At 40.9% G+C, this 20,013-nt stretch overlaps 1 protein-coding gene across 1 annotated transcript; it reads left to right on the top strand.

Annotated features, from left to right (window-relative positions):
• Positions 1 to 21: 21 nt before the first annotated feature.
• On the top strand, positions 22 to 14,862 carry eogt (EGF domain-specific O-linked N-acetylglucosamine (GlcNAc) transferase). The gene is made up of 16 exons (XM_014133401.3): positions 22 to 146; positions 1,363 to 1,619; positions 4,165 to 4,265; positions 4,400 to 4,508; positions 4,625 to 4,719; positions 5,051 to 5,155; positions 5,319 to 5,425; positions 5,558 to 5,661; positions 8,243 to 8,335; positions 8,511 to 8,582; positions 10,932 to 11,018; positions 11,998 to 12,066; positions 12,265 to 12,326; positions 12,583 to 12,702; positions 13,654 to 13,756; positions 14,013 to 14,862. Exons 2-16 carry the CDS (start codon positions 1,425 to 1,427, stop codon positions 14,157 to 14,159), a joined length of 1,569 nt encoding a protein of 522 aa, XP_013988876.3. The 5' UTR covers positions 22 to 146; positions 1,363 to 1,424; the 3' UTR covers positions 14,160 to 14,862.
• The last annotated feature ends 5,151 nt before the right edge of the window (positions 14,863 to 20,013 follow it).

Genomic DNA, 20,013 nt, shown 5'->3' with positions numbered 1-20,013 from the left:
TGCAGAATTGTAGGCAAAAACAATTGCACTTCTGCAAGTCTGAACTACATCCTACAACTCCACCTTGTGACTAATAATATACTGCATGCCGGTGTAAGGTTTCCGGTGTTATGGCGACCTGGAGCATACATTTTTGCTTGCAGAAGGTAAGCGCCAGGTTTAATGTGTAGTTTAATCTACTACATAATGTTTCTATTTCCGAGAAGTAGTTTTTCGAAGTTTGCTGGTTCTAAACTTTCGCTGTCACCTTTTTCACTCGGATTGCAGTGAATTGTACGGTGTACCAGCAAAAGCGGTGCCACCAAGAATGTTGCAAGCTGACGATGTCTGCGTAGCGGGAGCACAATTATGATGATTTGTCTAGCAATGCAAATAAATATTCTAGTCTAGACATTTTAGGGGCGTTTTGCAATGTGCGTGTATTAATAATATCGGTGCAACTTGTTAACGGGCGGTGATAGTCGTTCCCTGCCTGTAAGCTACAGATAATTATCTTGTAGCTGGATAACTAGTTAAAATCGAATACAATGTGTCACTGCGCGTATAGTTGATGGTGTCGTTTACATTGTAGTATTCAATAAAACGATTGTGCTCTGGATGCGCAATTTATTACTTAGGGAGTGTCGCTTGCCGTCTATTGTATCTAAGAGAAGTCTAGACGGCTAACTTAATAGCTTCAGGGAGCAACATTTTACAAAAGAAACGCATGTCGTAATTATGTTTTCCCACATATAGCTTGTTGGTGTTATTATTCAAGGCTCTGAACTTACATATAGGCCCACTAACAACTTGAGCATCTTTATGTTTTGAAGCCTTATGGCATTTTCCCACGGACTCAAAAGCATCTGAGATATTTGGCTCATTGTTCCACTAATCAAATAAAACGTCTCTCAGCCGGTGTGTAAAGCAGGCTAGGCAACTATACTGTATTTAACGTTTTGCTTTGCTCAGCAGTCTATGGTTGTGTCAGCATATGCATCAACAAACACATTTTCCACCAATATGTTTTTTTCCCCCCAGGACAAGCACAGCAGCATGGGAATATAATATGATGATGTTATGTGTGGATATTCTTCTAGTCTGACCTTTTTTGGTAGCTGTGTTCTCATGGGTCACATGTCATACAGGTCCAGCACTTGTTTTCTCAAACAATGGTAGGAAAAAGGTCACTAATGTTTCCTTCACTAGGACCTCTCCTATATGGAGTTCAGATCCGCCTCGAGGCAGGTTCCCACACTATGGTCTATACCCACACGCTTGTAAACTGCAGTATACATCTCTACCCTAGATTACAGTGTATCTGCCTCTCACACTTTCTTTCTCTATCTCTGTCTCTTTTTTTCTCTCTTTCTCTTTCCACAGAGTTTGGTTGTGCTGTGAGGTAAGCCAAGGCAACTCTCCCATGTGTTTCTGTGGGACTGACTATGCTGCTGTTGGTAGCACTGGTCATGGTCTGTACTTGCACTGTGGTAGCTGCCGAGGAGGCTGAGAACACCAGCCACAAACCACCACTCCACTACAGCAGCCTCGCGCTGCCACAGCACCATATCCCCTACTTCCTCCACAGTAACAAGAGAGTGGCCAGGCTTTGTCGAGAGGACCCGCTCTGCCCTTTTAAAGTAAGAACTGCACTTTCATTGTTTTTAACAGTACAGGGTGAGCTACTGTTTTATTATCACTTTGTTATTATCATCACTGTTATTATCACTGTGTTATTATCATCACTGTTATTATCACTGTGTTATCATCACTGTGTTATTATCACTGTGTTATTATCACTGTTATTATCACTGTGTTATTATCACTGTGTTATTATCACTGTGTTATTATCACTCACTGTGTTATTATCACTGTGTTATCATCACTGTGTTATCATCACTGTGTTATCATCACTGTGTTATCATCACTGTGTTATTATCACTGTGTTATTATCACTGTGTTATTATCACTGTGTTATTATCACTGTGTTATTATCACTGTGTTATTATCACTGTGTTATCATCACTGTGTTATCATCACTGTGTTATTATCACTGTGTTATTATCACTGTGTTATTATCACTGTGTTATCATCACTGTGTTATTATCACTGTGTTATTATCACTGTGTTATCATCACTGTGTTATTATCACTGTGTTATCATCACTGTGTTATCATCACTGTGTTATTATCACTGTGTTATCATCACTGTGTTATTATCACTGTGTTATCATCACTGTGTTATCATCACTGTGTTATCATCACTGTGTTATCATCACTGTGTTATTATCACTGTGTTATCATCACTGTGTTATCATCACTGTGTTATCATCACTGTGTTATCATCACTGTGTTATCATCACTGTGTTATTATCACTGTGTTATTATCACTGTGTTATCATCACTGTGTTATCATCACTGTGTTATCATCACTGTGTTATCATCACTGTGTTATCATCACTGTGTTATCATCACTGTTATTATCACTGTGTTATCATCACTGTGTTATTATCACTGTGTTATCATCACTGTGTTATCATCACTGTGTTATCATCACTGTGTTATCATCACTGTGTTATCATCACTGTGTTATCATCACTGTGTTATTATCACTGTGTTATCATCACTGTGTTATCATCACTGTGTTATTATCACTGTGTTATCATCACTGTGTTATTATCACTGTGTTATTATCACTGTGTTATCATCACTGTGTTATCATCACTGTGTTATCATCACTGTGTTATCATCACTGTGTTATTATCACTGTGTTATTATCACTGTGTTATCATAACTGTGTTATCATCACTGTGTTATCATAACTGTGTTATCATCACTGTGTTATCATCACTGTGTTATTATCACTGTGTTATCATCACTGTGTTATTATCACTGTGTTATCATCACTGTGTTATTATCACTGTGTTATCATCACTGTGTTATTATCACTGTGTTATCATCACTGTTATTATCACTGTGTTATTATCACTGTGTTATCATCACTGTGTTATCATCACTGTGTTATCATCACTGTGTTATCATCACTGTGTTATTATCACTGTGTTATCATCACTGTGTTATCATCACTGTGTTATCATCACTGTGTTATTATCACTGTGTTATCATCACTGTGTTATCATCACTGTGTTATCATCACTGTGTTATTATCACTGTGTTATCATCACTGTGTTATCATCACTGTGTTATCATCACTGTGTTATTATCACTGTGTTATCATCACTGTGTTATCATCACTGTGTTATTATCACTGTGTTATCATCACTGTGTTATTATCACTGTGTTATCATCACTGTGTTATCATCACTGTGTTATCATCACTGTGTTATTATCACTGTGTTATTATCACTGTTATTATCACTGTGTTATTATCACTGTTATTATCACTGTGTTATTATCACTCACTGTGTTATTATCACTGTGTTATCACTCACTGTGTTATTATCACTGTGTTATCATCACTGTGTTATCATCACTGTGTTATCATAACTGTGTTATCATCACTGTGTTATCATCACTGTGTTATCATCACTGTGTTATCATCACTGTGTTATTATCACTGTGTTATCATCACTGTGTTATTATCACTGTGTTATTATCACTGTGTTATCATCACTGTGTTATTATCACTGTGTTATCATCACTGTGTTATTATCACTGTGTTATTATCACTGTGTTATCATCACTGTGTTATTATCACTGTGTTATTATCACTCACTGTGTTATCATCACTGTGTTATCATCACTGTGTTATCATCACTGTGTTATCATAACTGTGTTATTATCACTGTGTTATTATCACTGTGTTATCATCACTGTGTTATTATCACTGTTATTATGTTGGGTATCGTACCATGTTGGGTGTCATTCATAGTGTGGAGTGGGATTTGCTCTTTTAAGTTCTTGAACTGAGTTGAATTTTTGTCAAGGTGAATCTATTTTCTAAGCAGCCAGTCTTGTGGAAAGAGAGCGACAAAAACGTTAAGAACTTAAGTTTACGATTATTGAAAATGTAAAGCTTTGGACAGTGACCACATACAGATTTGTATGTGTATCATGGTGGTACTAGTAGGCTGTTTAGTGTGGACTTTGATGGTCTATGCAAGTGTGTGTTAGCACATCTTTAGTGCTTCTCTCCCCCTCCCCCACCCTTAATGTTTTACGACAGGATGCTCTGCTGGATGTGTCGTCTTGCTGGGGGTATGAGAAGAACTGTGCCCCAGAGAACCGCTTTGGCTATCCTGTCTGCACCAAGATCGACTCTGGATGGTACAACACAATCCCCCTCTCTGCATTTCCTTTTATTCATTAGCATATTGTGCCAAGCTCCTGTCATACATGTGGATGTGCATTATGTATTTCTGCAGCTGGTTTGGCCTAACAGAGCTCTTTGTCCTCCCTAGGGCCAGCTCAGTGGAGGCAGCCCAGGAGCTGTTCTGGAAACAGGCAGACTTTGGTTATGTCATGGAGCGCCTCAGTGAGATGAAGACCCTCTGCAAGGCCACCAATCCTGTAAGACCCTGCCATCCCTCGGTGCAGCTGCACACAAAGGACTCAGGGATCCACAGGGATAAACAACAGGGATAAACAGAAAAGGCATTTGTTAAATGCTCACATTTTATTTCTAGGGAGATTCATCTCTGAAATGCTCCAGCCACACTCGCTTCTGCAGGGCGACCAACCTGTACCTGGACCTGAGGAACCCTCGCAGGGGTCATGAGAGGTCAGTGCACCTTGGTTGACACTTCCTGTCTAGCGACCCATCTGGGTTCCTTGTTTTCCTGTGTGGACCATGTTGGGGAAGAATTCCAGTAGTTTATTTTGGGTCTGTTTCTTCCATTTGCTTGAAAATAAGAGAGAACCGCACACTCTAAGAGCTCAGATGCAAAAATGTAATAACTGTCGAAACGTTGGTTATTAGGTTATTACATTTTTGCATCTGAGCTCTTAGAGTGTGCGGTTCTCTCTTATTTTCAAGACACTCCTCTTAGCCTAATGAAATGAAGTATTATCAAATTAAAGAAGTGTGGGACACACCTGTGTTTTCTCTGCAGGTATAAGGAGGACTTTCTCCAGGAGGGGGAGATTGGGGGGCGTTGCAGTCTGAACAGCCGAGCGCTGGCCGCAGAAGGAGAGCACAAGAGCCCTCTGCAGTCCTGGTGAGACAACACAGATAATCCTTATGCCCCTCCCTGAACTGTCAGATTCATATCAAGGTTTGTTCTTTCTAAGGACATTTCACTTCGTAAGAAAAGTATTTGATTGATTGATGAATGACACAGACATGAAACTCTCTGAAACACACTCTTTTTCCTACCCAAGGTATGCTGAACTGCAAGCATACACAGAGCTGGACTTCAACCCCACAGATGAAGAGCATTGTGACATCATCATTGAGAAACCTACTGTATTCATGAAGCTTGACGCAGGTGGGAACAATCTTCATGCCTTTTAGTACAATGTCAAATAACTTATTCTGTTTGTGTACAGTGTAGAACTAGTGACACAGTAACAGATGTACTGAGATGTGATGGACAAACCTGAATGTGTCTTTTTCACAGGGGTGAACATGTACCATCACTTCTGTGACTTTGTCAACCTGTACATTTCCCAGCACATCAACAACTCCTTCAGCAGAGACATCAATATCCTCATGTGGGATACGGTAGGTACAACATTCTGCAGCCCGTCTCCATTTCACTGATCTGAGAGGACTGGATAGGTGCAAGAAATCTGGTGAGGACTTCGCTGGGCCCTCCATAGGCTAATTGGAGATTCCACCATGTTGCAAGCTGTTGTTTTGTTCAAAGCTGTTTGTACTGTACAGAAAGAAGTGTTAGTATGGTTGTTGACCAGAGTGTTGTGTAAAGAAGAGTTAGTATGGTTGTTGACCAGAGTGTTGTGTATAGAAGAGTTAGTATGGTTGTTGACCAGAGTGTTGTGTATAGAAGAGTTAGTATGGTTGTTGACCAGAGTGTTGTGTATAGAAGAGTTAGTATGGTTGTTGACCAGAGTGTTGTGTATAGAAGAGTTAGTATGGTTGTTGACCAGAGTGTTGTGTATAGAAGAGTTAGTATGGTTGTTGACCAGAGTGTTGTGTAAAGAAGAGTTAGTATGGTTGTTGACCAGAGTGTTGTGTATAGAAGAGTTAGTATGGTTGTTGACCAGAGTGTTGTGTAAAGAAGAGTTAGTATGGTTGTTGACCAGAGTGTTGTGTAAAGAAGAGTTAGTATGGTTGTTGACCAGAGTGTTGTGTAAAGAAGAGTTAGTATGGTTGTTGACCAGAGTGTTGTGTATAGAAGAGTTAGTATGGTTGTTGACCAGAGTGTTGTGTATAGAAGAGTTAGTATGGTTGTTGACCAGAGTGTTGTGTAAAGAAGAGTTAGTATGGTTGTTGACCAGAGTGTTGTGTAAAGAAGAGTTAGTATGGTTGTTGACCAGAGTGTTGTGTAAAGAAGAGTTAGTATGGTTGTTGACCAGAGTGTTGTGTATAGAAGAGTTAGTATGGTTGTTGACCAGAGTGTTGTGTATAGAAGAGTTAGTATGGTTGTTGACCAGAGTGTTGTGTATAGAAGAGTTAGTATGGTTGTTGACCAGAGTGTTGTGTATAGAAGAGTTAGTATGGTTGTTGACCAGAGTGTTGTGTAAAGAAGAGTTAGTATGGTTGTTGACCAGAGTGTTGTGTAAAGAAGAGTTAGTATGGTTGTTGACCAGAGTGTTGTGTATAGAAGAGTTAGTATGGTTGTTGACCAGAGTGTTGTGTAAAGAAGAGTTAGTATGGTTGTTGACCAGAGTGTTGTGTATAGAAGAGTTAGTATGGTTGTTGACCAGAGTGTTGTGTAAAGAAGAGTTAGTATGGTTGTTGACCAGAGTGTTGTGTAAAGAAGAGTTAGTATGGTTGTTGACCAGAGTGTTGTGTAAAGAAGAGTTAGTATGGTTGTTGACCAGAGTGTTGTGTATAGAAGAGTTAGTATGGTTGTTGACCAGAGTGTTGTGTAAAGAAGAGTTAGTATGGTTGTTGACCAGAGTGTTGTGTATAGAAGAGTTAGTATGGTTGTTGACCAGAGTGTTGTGTAAAGAAGAGTTAGTATGGTTGTTGACCAGAGTGTTGTGTAAAGAAGAGTTAGTATGGTTGTTGACCAGAGTGTTGTGTATAGAAGAGTTAGTATGGTTGTTGACCAGAGTGTTGTGTAAAGAAGAGTTAGTATGGTTGTTGACCAGAGTGTTGTGTAAAGAAGAGTTAGTATGGTTGTTGACCAGAGTGTTGTGTAAAGAAGAGTTAGTATGGTTGTTGACCAGAGTGTTGTGTAAAGAAGAGTTAGTATGGTTGTTGACCAGAGTGTTGTGTAAAGAAGAGTTAGTATGGTTGTTGACCAGAGTGTTGTGTAAAGAAGAGTTAGTATGGTTGTTGACCAGAGTGTTGTGTAAAGAAGAGTTAGTATGGTTGTTGACCAGAGTGTTGTGTAAAGAAGAGTTAGTATGGTTGTTGACCAGAGTGTTGTGTAAAGAAGAGTTAGTATGGTTGTTGACCAGAGTGTTGTGTAAAGAAGAGTTAGTATGGTTGTTGACCAGAGTGTTGTGTAAAGAAGAGTTAGTATGGTTGTTGACCAGAGTGTTGTGTATAGAAGAGTTAGTATGGTTGTTGACCAGAGTGTTGTGTAAAGAAGAGTTTGTATGGTTGTTGACCAGAGTGTTGTGTAAAGAAAAGTTAGTATGGTTGTTGACCAGAGTGTTGTGTAAAGAAGAGTTAGTATGGTTGTTGACCAGAGTGTTGTGTAAAGAAGAGTTAGTATGGTTGTTGACCAGAGTGTTGTGTATAGAAGAGTTAGTATGGTTGTTGACCAGAGTGTTGTGTGTGGCGGTGCTGTGTTTTACATGTGACTACTTGCGTGCGGAGGGGGTCAACGGGAAGTAGTAGGTGAAAAACAGAATGATTTATGGGAAACCTTATCCTGTCCATTGTTCCCCCCTCTGACTGTGGAGATGAAGGATAAGGGTAAAGAAATAGAGGGAGGGAGAGTAAATGACAGCGAGAAGGAAAGGAAGGGTTTTTCATCTGAAAAACAACACAAGTTGTTCAGTAAACTGGTGGCTGACACTGGGATAAGGTTCTAATGAAACACACACCATAATACAAACCACTGTTTCCTAATAGTCTCCATGTAATCTGGAATTGAGTTGAGCCAGTTTGATGAAGCAACTGAATTTCAAAGTTGGCTTTCTTATGTATGTTTCTTCCTTTTCAGAGTTTTAATGGATATGGGGATCTGTTCAGTGAGACATGGAAGGCTTTCTCTGACTATGACATCATCCATCTGAAAACATTTGACACTAAAAGGGTAAAAGAATCAAAGCTTGGGTTGTGTGTGTGTGTGTGTGTGTGTGTGTGTGTGTGTGTGTGTGTGTGTGCGCGCGTGCGTGCGTGCGTGCGTGTGTGTGCGTGTGCGTGTGTGCGTGTATGCGTGCGAGTGTGGTCGTACATGGTTGTTTAACGTGTCCATTACCTTGAAACAGGTGTGCTTCAAAGATTCCATGTTCTCCCTGCTCCCCAGGATGAGATATGGGCTGTTCTATAACACGCCTTTGGTACGTATTCTGCCTGTATCTCCTATGTAATAAAAATATAGAGATAGAATTGCGCCGCCTTTGAGGAAATCTGAATCCCTTTGAACTGCTTGGGATGTCCCTGCCTTTCTAACTCCATGCGTTTGCCTATTTTTATCACGCAGACTTTATGTCCGTGCTTTTTTGTTCATGCTTCTCGCCTCCTCATTCCGTTTTCCTGCATCTTCTGATATCCAGTTTGGTCATACCATGCAATTTAGGTCAAATATTTATGTTTTGTATTCATCGTGTCCAGCTCTTATGTAATTTAAATGAAAATTTCAAGGAGATTTGTGTACACATGGTAACATGTAAATACGTTCAGTAAAGTCAAAAGTTTGAACACTCCTACTCATTCCAGGGTTTTTCTATATTTGTACTATTTTCTACATGTCACGTCCTGACCAGTAAAAGGGGTTATTTGTTATTGTAGTTTGGGCAGGGGGTGTTTGTTTTGTGTGGTTCGGGTTTTTTGGTTTATGTTCTACATTTTCTATTTCTATGTTGGGTTTTTGGTAATGACCTCCAATTTGAGGCAGCTGGTTGTCGTTGTCTCTAATTGGAGGCCATATTTAGTTGGGTTAGTTTTCTCTTGTGTTTGTGGGTGGTTGTTTCCAGTATAGTCTGTGCACCTTACTGGACTGTTTTCGTCATCTGTTTATTTTGTGATTAAGTGTTTTCTTTAATAAATAGTAAAGTGCGTTTTGGTCCACTCTGACGCCTGTGACACTACATTGTAGAATAATAGTGAAGACATCAAACTATGAAATAACACATATGGAATCATGTAGTAACCAAAAAAGTGTTAATCAAATCAAAATATATTTTATATTTGAGTTTCTTCAAAGTAGCCACCCTTTGCCTTGATGACAACTTTGCATACTTTTGGCATTCTCTCAACCAGCTTAATGGGGTAGTCACCTGGAATGCATTTCAATTAATAGGTGTGCCTTGTTAAAAGTTCATTTGTAGAATTTATTTCCTTAATGCGTTTGAGCCAATCAGTTGTGTTGTGACAAGGTAGGGGTGGTATAAAGAAGATAGCCCTATTTGGTAAAAGACCAAGTCCATATTATGTCAAAAACAGCTCAAATAGCAAAGAAAAACAACAGTCCATCATTACTTTAAGACATGAAGGTCAGTCAATGTGGAACATTTAAAAAACATGTTGAAAGTTTCTTCAAGTGCAGCTGCAAAAACCAACAAGCGCTATGATGAAACTGGCTCTCATGAGGACCACCACAGGAAAGGAAGACCCAGAGTTACCTCTGCTGCGGAGGATACGTTCATTAAAGTTACCAGCCTCAGAAATTGCAGCCTAAATAAATACTTCACAGACTTCAGGGAACATCAATTGTTCAGAGGAGACTGCGTAAATCAGGCCTTCATGGTCAAATTGCTGCAAAGGAAACCACTACTAAAGGACACTAACAAGAAGAAGAGACTTGCTTGGGCCAAGAAACACAAGCAATGGACATGTCTTTTGGTCCAAATTTGAGATTTTTGGTTCCAACCGCCGTGTCTTTGTGAGATGCAGAGTAGGTGAACGGATGATCTCTACATGTGTGGTTCCCACCGTGAAGCATGGAGGAGGAGGTGTGATGGTGTGGGGGTGCTTTGCTGGTGACACTGTCTTTGATTTATTTAGAATTCACGTCACACTTAACCAGCATGGCTACCACAGCATTCTGCAGCGATACACAATCCCATCTGGTTTGGGCTTAGTGGGACTGTCATTTGTTTTTCAACCGGACAATGACCCAACACACCTCCAGGCTGTGTAAGGGCTATTTTACCATGAAGGAGAATGATGGAGTGCTGCATATGACCTCCACAATCACCCGACCTCAACCCAATTGAGATGGTTTGGGATGAGTTCGACCGCAGAGTGAAAGATAAGCAGCCAACACGTGCTCAGCATATGTGGGAACTCCTTCAAGTCTGATGGAAAAGCATTCCAGGTGAAGCTGGTTGAGAGAATGCCCCGAGTGTGCAAAGCTGTCATCAAGGCAAAGGGTGGCTACTTTGAAGAATTGAACACTCTTTTGGTTACTACATGATTCCATATGTGTTATTTCATAGTTTTGATGTCTTCACTATTATTCTACAATGTAGAAAATAGTAAAAATTAAGAAAAACCCTTGAATGAATAGGTGTGTCCAAACCTTTGTCTGGTACTGTAGGTCTAGGGGGCAGCCTGTGTGTGAGCGTGCGTGTGAGGGACACTGAGTGTGTGTTCTCTCTATGCATGTATGTATGTGTTTGTGAGCATGCGTGTGAGGGACACATACAAATGGATGTGCTGTTTTTTTCTTGGCGTGTTAATGGCAGATATCTGACTGCTACAGTGAAGGGATGTTTAGGGCCTTCTCCCAGCATGCTCTATATCGACTCAACGTTCCACAGGATGGACCCATGGTAAGGAATACTGACCACACACACACTGAAACACACACACACATAGCACAGGTCACTTTGTTGGCGCACACACACCTTTTCTTCAGTGGTCTGTAACTCCCCGATACAGGCTTCACTGGTCTTTACGACCCCAGACTGCGAGCATTTGACTGTATCTTTATGACCATTGAAGACGTTTGCGAGGATGTAGCTCATTGTGTATTCTCGGCTGATGCTAAGAATATGCTAAAAGGCTTCCTGTGAGATGATGGTGCTTGCGATAGCATCATCCAGCTGAATGAGAGGTGTGCCTGGCCCTGACCCCCTCTCAGCCCCTCTCAGCCCCTCCTTTTATTCCTCTGATTAATGGCTCAGGGAGACACCAGACCATTGTGCTCTTCTCAGCATCATATCAGCTCTCCTTATGCACACACTGCTGTTTCATCTCATCCATCTAATATGTTTTATAGTTTGGTAAAGGCATGTATTTAGCACTATGCGGTGTTGGTGTACTCCCTCTGGGGTTCTCCTGGCAGTCTTTGTGGTTTGTGGCTAATCACTTTCACAGTTTCTCTGTTTTTAGCATCAGGAGTTGTCTTCCTCAGGCTATTTTCACCTCAGATGGCACAATGCCAGTGAGACTGAAAGGGAGTTTCGTAGCTCTTTTAGCCACTAGGAGATGGTAATGCTGTATAACATGCTGGGCTTAATATGGGCTTAATATGTCAGATTATGAGATCAGCATAATAATATTTGCAGATGTTGAAATTGCTCTTACTGCACCATATAAAATATACATGTCATATTTATAATAATAAGATATTACCTTTTACCAGATACTTTGATACAATGGGTCTCAAAGTCATGCATGCACACATTTACTTATGGGTGGCCCCAGGAATTGAACCCACAATGCTGGCGTTGCAGGGGCCATGTTCCACTTTACCAACTGAGCCACACAGTAAGTATCATCTCACCACCCCTATGTTCCTGGTTTCAGGAGGGGAGGATTCGGGTGACATTGTTGGCACGCAGCACAGACTACCGTAAGATATTGAACCAGCAGGAGGTGAGTCCAAGCTGAGGCAGCACTGCCAACTCTCTGCTCCCTCCCTCCCTCCATTGCCTCCTCCAGCTCTTAACTGGCCATTTAAAATCGTATTTGCTATAAACTGCCAGCGTAAAATGCCTGTGATTTATGCAGCCAGTCTCTGTGTTTGTTTGAGCTCTCATTGATCAGAGAATGCATCTCACTGCGTTCGTACAGCTCATAAACGCCCTGAAGACTGTGCCTCTACTTGAGGTCAGAGTGGTGGATTACAAATACAAGTGAGTGAACAGTTTGTATTCTTTAGACTCAGTTTAAGGGAAGTAATGTTGGATTATATAGTAATGCTGGAGAATACAAAGCAGCAGCACAAATGGGAATTGTGTAACAGCTGGATTTTATTGTCTGACACACCACTTTTAGAGTGGAGTAAATATTGAATGTACAGTATAGTATGTTGGAGTGAAGTCTGTCAGGGTATTGGGTTAAGTCTGTCTGTCTGTCTGTCTGTCTGTCTGTCTGTCTGTCTGTCTGTAGGGACGTTCCGTTCCTGGAGCAGCTCAGCATTACCCACAGCTCTGACATCTTCATCGGGATTCATGGGGCAGGACTTACTCACCTGCTCTTCCTTCCTGATTGGGCCGTCATCTTTGAGCTGTGAGTGACAATTGCCAGTCTATCTCTGTGGGTCTACAACAGTTTTACTGTGTCTTTGTGTTTCTGTGTCTGTGTGTCTGTCTGTTTCACTGGATCCTTGTCTCTGTCTGTCCTTCCATGCTCTGTGGATGGCAGTACGGGCCTATAGGCTGTGATGGGAAAAATACCCAATTGTCATAATTAAGTAAAAGTAAAGATAACTTAATAGAAAATGACTCGAAGTAAAAGTGAACGTCACCCACTAAAATACTACTTGTCTAAAAGTATTTGGTTTTAAATATACTCCAGTGTCAAAAGTAAATGTAATTGCTAAAATATACTTAAGTATCAAAGTAAAAGTGTAAATAGTTTCAAATTCCTTATATTAGCAACCAGACAGCACGATTGTTTTATTATTTGTATTTACGAATAGCCAGGGCAACATTCCAACACAGAGACATCATTTACAAACAAAGCATTGTGTTTAGTGAGTCCGCCAGATCAGAGGTAGTAGGGAGAACAGGGATGTTCTCTTGATAAGGGAGTGAATTGGACCATTTTCCTGTCCTGCTAAGCATTCAACGAGTACTTTTAGGTGTCAGGAAAAATGTATGGAGTAAAAAGTACATTATTTTCATTAGGAATGTATTGAAGTAAAAGTAAAAGTTGTCAAAAATATGAATAGTAAAATACAGATACCCCCCAAAAACTACTTAAGTAGTACTTTAAGGTATTTATACTTAAGCATAACAGGGCAGAGTGATATCTGTGCTGGATATGGTATTGTGTATCTATGTGTGTGATGGGTGGGTCTGGCAGCATGCTGTGCTCAGTTAGCCCTTAGCCGCAAGGCGTGGCGGTGAAATACGGCCTAATTTAAACAGGCATTCATCAGGCAGGATGGGGAGGCGGACGCCACAGAGAGAGGAGAGAGAGAGCAGGAGATGAAGTGTCTCCATCTGTTCTCCACAGATATAACTGTCAGGATGAGAGCTGCTATCGAGATCTGGCTCGGCTGCGGGGGATCCGATATGTGACTTGGCAGAAAAGGGACAAAGTGCTCCCAGAAGATAAGGTGGGAAACTCCAACGCCACTCTTGCCACCACCTCCACCTAACTCACCGCCCCAGATTCTCAGAGACACCTGACTAATGCTCACCTGTAGCTTCAGCATTTATCACCACACTCATCTGTCATTTTGTTTTTAGTACACACACTCACGCTGCCTCACACACACAGTCACAAATCACAGACCTGGAGTGCAGTGTTCATAAAGACTTTCTCTCACTTTTCCATCACCCCCCCCCCCCCCCCCCACTCACTACACACAGGGTCACCATCCCACCCTGGGGGATCATCCTAAATTCACCAACTACTCCTTTGACGTGGAGGAGTTCATGCGTCTGGTGCTGGAAGCAGCAGACTACGTCCTGCACCACCCCAAGTGGCAGCCCCTGCCCAGCCGGGATGAACTGTAAGCCTGCAGCACGCGGACAGTTTGGTGAAGTCAAACACACGACTAAAACACAGCCGTCTTATAAATCTAAAAGTATTTTTAATACTAGTTGTTGTATATTATGAAGGTTAAATTTAAGTTTACAACATCACTTTTCAGCTATTTATTATTTCATTTTTTTCTGCAGTGAGTCTTTAACACAGCCTTCTAGGCCAACACAGCCCAAGGTGCATCTCAGTAGCGATAATAAAGAGAAATCAAATGGCCTTGGCAAACTTAGAGTACCTGCTACCATTTTCCTTGTTAGAGAACAGTATATGTGCCGTACATACACTCCTTACAACAAATTACAATTTTTATTACATGCTGCCACTGGTGGTTGCCGGAATGATCGTTTGTTTACTTTCTAAAACAATGTGTTTATTTTCTGCTTTTCTGATTAAAGTGGTGTGTTGTAGACAGACAGGGATGGAACTTTCAACATGTTGTAAATGTGACCATTTCATCAACACCGCAGAATTGTCTTTGCAACTATTTTGTAGTCACTACATATAGTAAACTTCCATGAAAGGGAAAACACAACAAATATAATCAATCTAAAGCTGGATGTTTTATTTATAAGTGAAAGGGAGTCAGACCTTTTGGTCAATGTTTTGGAAAGTCTTGTAAGTCATGTTATATTTCAAAGCCATGGAAACGTTTTGAAATAAATATTTTCAAAAGTGTTGACATCTCTTTTTTTGGGGCAATTTAAGCAGCAATGATTTCATGAATCATTATTCAAATTAATCTTTTGATAGTAACTATGTACAGTATCTCCTGAACTTTTCAAAAAGAATTGCTGATCTCAGACAGTTATTTGCTGAGGGTTTCATTATTTTAGTTTGCAGGGGGCTGGGAGGAATGGCTCCCCACAAAAGGGCACTTGTTCAGATCTATTTGTCATCACCATAAATCTGGCTGACCTCAAAACCACCACGGCTGCGCTGTCGGTGACACCTGTTTACCACTAGATGGCAGTAGAACACCACACATGAGTCAATTTAGATTACTTTTTCCCCAGGATCACAGAGAGAATTGCACGATGTGTGAAACTGCATTGATTGGTGTGAGAGTGCTTCTCTTGTATAAGTCTGTCGAAATCCTCTGAAATCTAGGTCATGTTTTATTGAGTTGATCATAGACTGATAGATAGATATGATAGCTCTTAAATCCGAAGACGCATCAGGCCGAATAGCTCATGTTCTAAAGAGTTGTGAACTGTTGTACCCCATACAAAACACTGCCACCACAAATCTCTCTATCTGAGCTGCTCTTGTCAATGTTGTGGCTGAACTTTCCCATTATTGACAGACACCAGTGCTGTCTGGGATGAACACTATTTCTAGGTCGGCTCAGTTTACAGCCAGTGACCAGCATAAAGAAAATAATCACCTCTACGCAGGGATCAAAAGCAGAGAAACCAAGATGTCTGCTGCTCAATAACCTTCATGGCAGCAGGTTGAAATCGATGCCAAGCCCAATGTTCCCTTCTCTCCACTTTTTACTTTTAACAACGGAATAAGACATCATTACAATTTGTATTTTTGGAAAGAAATGACAACATGGGAAAACTAAGTACCAAGAGTTATTGTCACTTGACTCATAAAGTGTGTGTGTGTGTGTGTGTGTGTGTGTGTGTGTGTGTGTGTGTGTGTGTGTGTGTGTGTGTGTGAGAGAGAGAGAGAGCTCTGCCCCTTGGAAACCCGATGTTGTCCATTGGCCATCCGTGCACGGTGTGTGTGCGTGCGTGCCTCCTGTATCATTAGGAAAAAGCATGTGCTAATTGAGTTATGGTCTTGGGGCGCGGTAGAATCCATCTCACCACTCATTATCTAAGAGTGTTAGCCATTAGTGCTTATGACAGCGACTTTTGAGTATTTTCTTCAGGTGTCCCACGTGGTGCTTTATAAACAGTTCTGCGTGGGTGGGCTTATTTCGTCATGTTAGAAGCAATGGTGTGAGTCCACTGGAGGTGTTGAATTACTGCCTCTGTTGCTCTTAATGCACGCCTTATGAGCTTGAAATATGCAAGCAGAGGGAGTGCTCCTTCAAAGACAGCCTATGTCTTCTTCATGGGGAAGTGTGCTGTGCGTAAAGTTATTAGTACACATCTCAGCCCGTGATTCAGACTAGATTAGGGAGAATTATTACACTGCAGTTTTACAGGTTGTTTTTCTTTAGGGTTGTGCTCTCACTGTCAATATAGGCCTAATGACAACTACCGACTGGGGTTATTTTCACCCCAGAGGGATATTTTTGATTATAATCTTAACAAATTGAAATCATTGTTAAGTGTTTCTGTATGAATATGGACTAAAATGTTAAGTCCTTTGGGGTCATTTTGATCCCAGCCAGAAACACCTAATTCTGCTTGTAGTCATTTGATAGATAGGACCTTTATTTGAGTCTAGGTTTCTCTGGAGACATAATAACAAGTCATCCATACCAGCAAAGGGTGAAGGGGGACCTGTCTCAGTGATTTTGACCAGATAGACAGACCATCTGCAGAGATATAGCTTTTCTATACAACATATCATATGACTGTGTTCAAAAACAAAATGACCAGGTTTTGTTTGCATATATAAATCTGCCAATGGTATACAAAGTCTGTGAATGATAGACATGCTGGATAGAACTGCAATACATAATTTAGATACACTCTGAATATATGTATTCATTGAACACTGGTCACTTTAATAATGTTTACATACTAATTTACCCACTTTGTGTATATACTGTGTTCTAGTCATGGCTCATCCTATATAACGACTGCTGTACACACCTTTTCTATTCATATATATATATATATATATATATATATATATATATATATACACACACATTATGTTAGTAGTTTGAGGGGTTAAATTAATCTGCATATAGTGTCCCTTGTTAACAGTTGAGTAATGTGTCTGCCTAGTTTTCTAAAGCTCACTTTTTGTTGTTGATCTTACTAAGCTCATGTATTTTCTACTCAGGCCATATATTTGATTTAGTTTTCCTCCTCTATCTCCTCTCTCATCCATTTCCCCTTGTCTTTATGCACAATATCCATTATATTGTGTATCACCTCGACATAATTTATTTTATAAAGCAAATATTTCTCACCACTGAACAGAGATAAATCAATTACAGTCAGCTCATCTTACCTCACCACTTCTACAGGCGTCCCGCAAAGCAGAAAAACATTCTCTTTCAGGGGATAAATGTGGAAATATTGATTGAGCGGGGAAGAAATATTCCTCAAGTTATGACGAGATATTTCCATAATGTTTTTCTCCATGAGACAACGATTATGGGTGAAAATAGTCCCAGAAGGGATCCTATAACCTGGGTCCCTGGAACACGAGTCGTCTTGCCCTTTACTCCAATCTTCCTCATTCAGCAGTATTTCCTCTATAAACTCTGGCATGCCAAATGGGATATCTGAAATTGAAAGATATTATAAATAGGCTATTACAAATGTGCATTTTTGATATCCTGAACTTGGTCTCTTTGAAAATCGCTACTCTGGCTGAAAATACAAGTTTGTCGACCGTGCACCGAGAAACAGATGGCATGAATTGAATTTCACACCATTTAACCTCATACCTTACTGCCCAGCAAAGTGTTTTCTTCTGTTAATTTGGTTTGGTCCAATACAACCCAGCCGTTTGCGGAAGATAGATGAGATAAGTGCTTTTGATGAAATAGTATTAACGGAATGGCCAGCAGTTTGGAATGTTGGCCTACCCATTAGCCGTTTTCACACTTGAGATAAAAGGCCTAACATCCACATCGCTAAACGAGGTGGATTTTCGAATCACATTAGCTCTCTGGTGGTTTCACACATTTGTCAAAATATCCTGACATCCTTTTCAGTTGATTCAAACAACGTTTGGCGGCTGATCTGACAGCTGAGTCAATGCAGACAACAGCGGATTTAAAGCGTTCATGCGGGAGCTCTCCATGGTTCTGAAGTCCTATAGCGCGCCACTGTCCTTAACGGTGTTAATTCAAATCAAATCTACGTTTATTTGTCACGTGCGCCGAATACAACAGGTGTAGACCTTACAGTGAAATGCTTACTTACAGGCTCTAACCAATAGTGTAAAAAAGGTATTAGGTGAACAATAGGTAAGTAAAGAAGTAAAACAACAATAAAAAGACAGGCTATATACAGTAGTATAGTTAAAGTGACTATGCATATATGATGAACAGAGAGTAGCAGTAGCGTAAAGAGGGGTTGGCGGGACACAATGCAGATAGCCGGGTTAGCCAATGTGCGGGAGCACTGGTTGGTCGGCCCTGTCCTCTATTGGAAGAGACAGACTGCTGAGAGTCAGTGAGGGAAAACTGCAACATTGGCTGACAAATCTGCCATTTGAAGCCTGTAGTGTTTCGTTTGTATGCGCTTCCCACGGTTATGTTCAAAGCAGCAGTATCTTCTCAAAGGCCTATTTAAAATTATATTTAATGCAGACCGGTACATTCATAAATGTAGGATTACCTTTAGCCCAGGTTAGCCTATAACCTCATCAGAACGAAATAATGAGTCACCATGAAACTAAGTGACATGCAAAGCCAGAGGTAGTCTACACCTTCAACTGAAAGTTTACAGCTCACATTCTAGCCGCTGGCTCACTTAAACCAAGTCGGTAAAAATCCAGGGTGGAGCTTCGCGAGTTTGTCTGTGGTAAATATTTTATTAGATAAATGTCTGGGGCCTGGGCAGTAGAAGTGTAGACTACTCGATGCTGGAAATGAATCGCAAGGAGAGATTGAATATACTGTCTGATTTGCACCGTGTCTAGTCTAGTCGTGTTTTATCTGAGCACACTCAGAACACGTTTTCATTCATGCTCTCTCCACCAAAGCATTCACTACTGCAGCGTAAGCTACAGTAGCCGACCGTAGGCCTATTTTCCCTTATTCGATCAATGTAAGGGAAGTTGTGTAGACTATAAACATATAGCCTAATGAGCAGAAAGATAAGCCCCTTCATATGATATGCGGTGAAAAACATCTGAACATATCGGATCCTCCTCACCTTGAGTCGTTAGCGGACATCGACCTGGCCAAAGCCTAATGACTAGCCTAAATAGGCTATTGCGCTAAACAATCAATCGCAAAGCCCTCATAGAATAATCTTGGGATCAAATAATTGATAGCTTTTCTATTGGAGCATATCTGTGAGACGGAGATGATTAAATTCTGTTTAACACCACCTCGGGGGTTTATATTACACCGACGCGCTTACAGATGGGCACAGAATCAAGTAGGTCTATTGATATTTATGCAGCGTTTGTAATGTGATTGAAGTGTGGAAGTGAGCCGGCCTATTATGTGATGCTAAGTGTAATCGATTCAATTGGTCCATAGTTGAGCATCTGCCAATCTGTCTAAAAAGGATTAAAGGACCCCCACTCCACAGAAACGCAATGCTGACAAAAACGAAGAACTTTTGGATCGCACTGAGCTCGTCATCATCTCTTGGTTTTCTCCTCAGACTTGCCATGCCGTCATTTCAGCACATCCCTCACTTGGCGACTTGTAAACTATGACATCACTGAACGTAGCCTATACTTGAAAGATTGCAAATGGGGCGGGCGGACGCAGCGCATGTGTTCAGAATGGGAAAGACAGCTCACAATTCTCATGTCAAATCGATCCCAGCTCGAGAGGTGTGCGCGCGGGGGAGCGCAACTATCATTCTACCATCACCATCACTCGAGCATCTCTCCAGCGGCTAGAGAACCCGTCTGACGGGCATTGGTGGGGGACCATTGTCAATAACACAATGAACTAGTGTTGAACGTTTAGAAAACATTAGTCTCTTTTCGCTCTTTTGGATG

Source organism: Salmo salar, chromosome 12, assembly GCF_965601325.2.
Source record: "Salmo salar chromosome 12, fSalSal1, whole genome shotgun sequence".
Taxonomy (NCBI): domain Eukaryota; kingdom Metazoa; phylum Chordata; class Actinopteri; order Salmoniformes; family Salmonidae; genus Salmo; species Salmo salar.
This window is presented reverse-complemented; position numbering and strand designations above follow the sequence as displayed.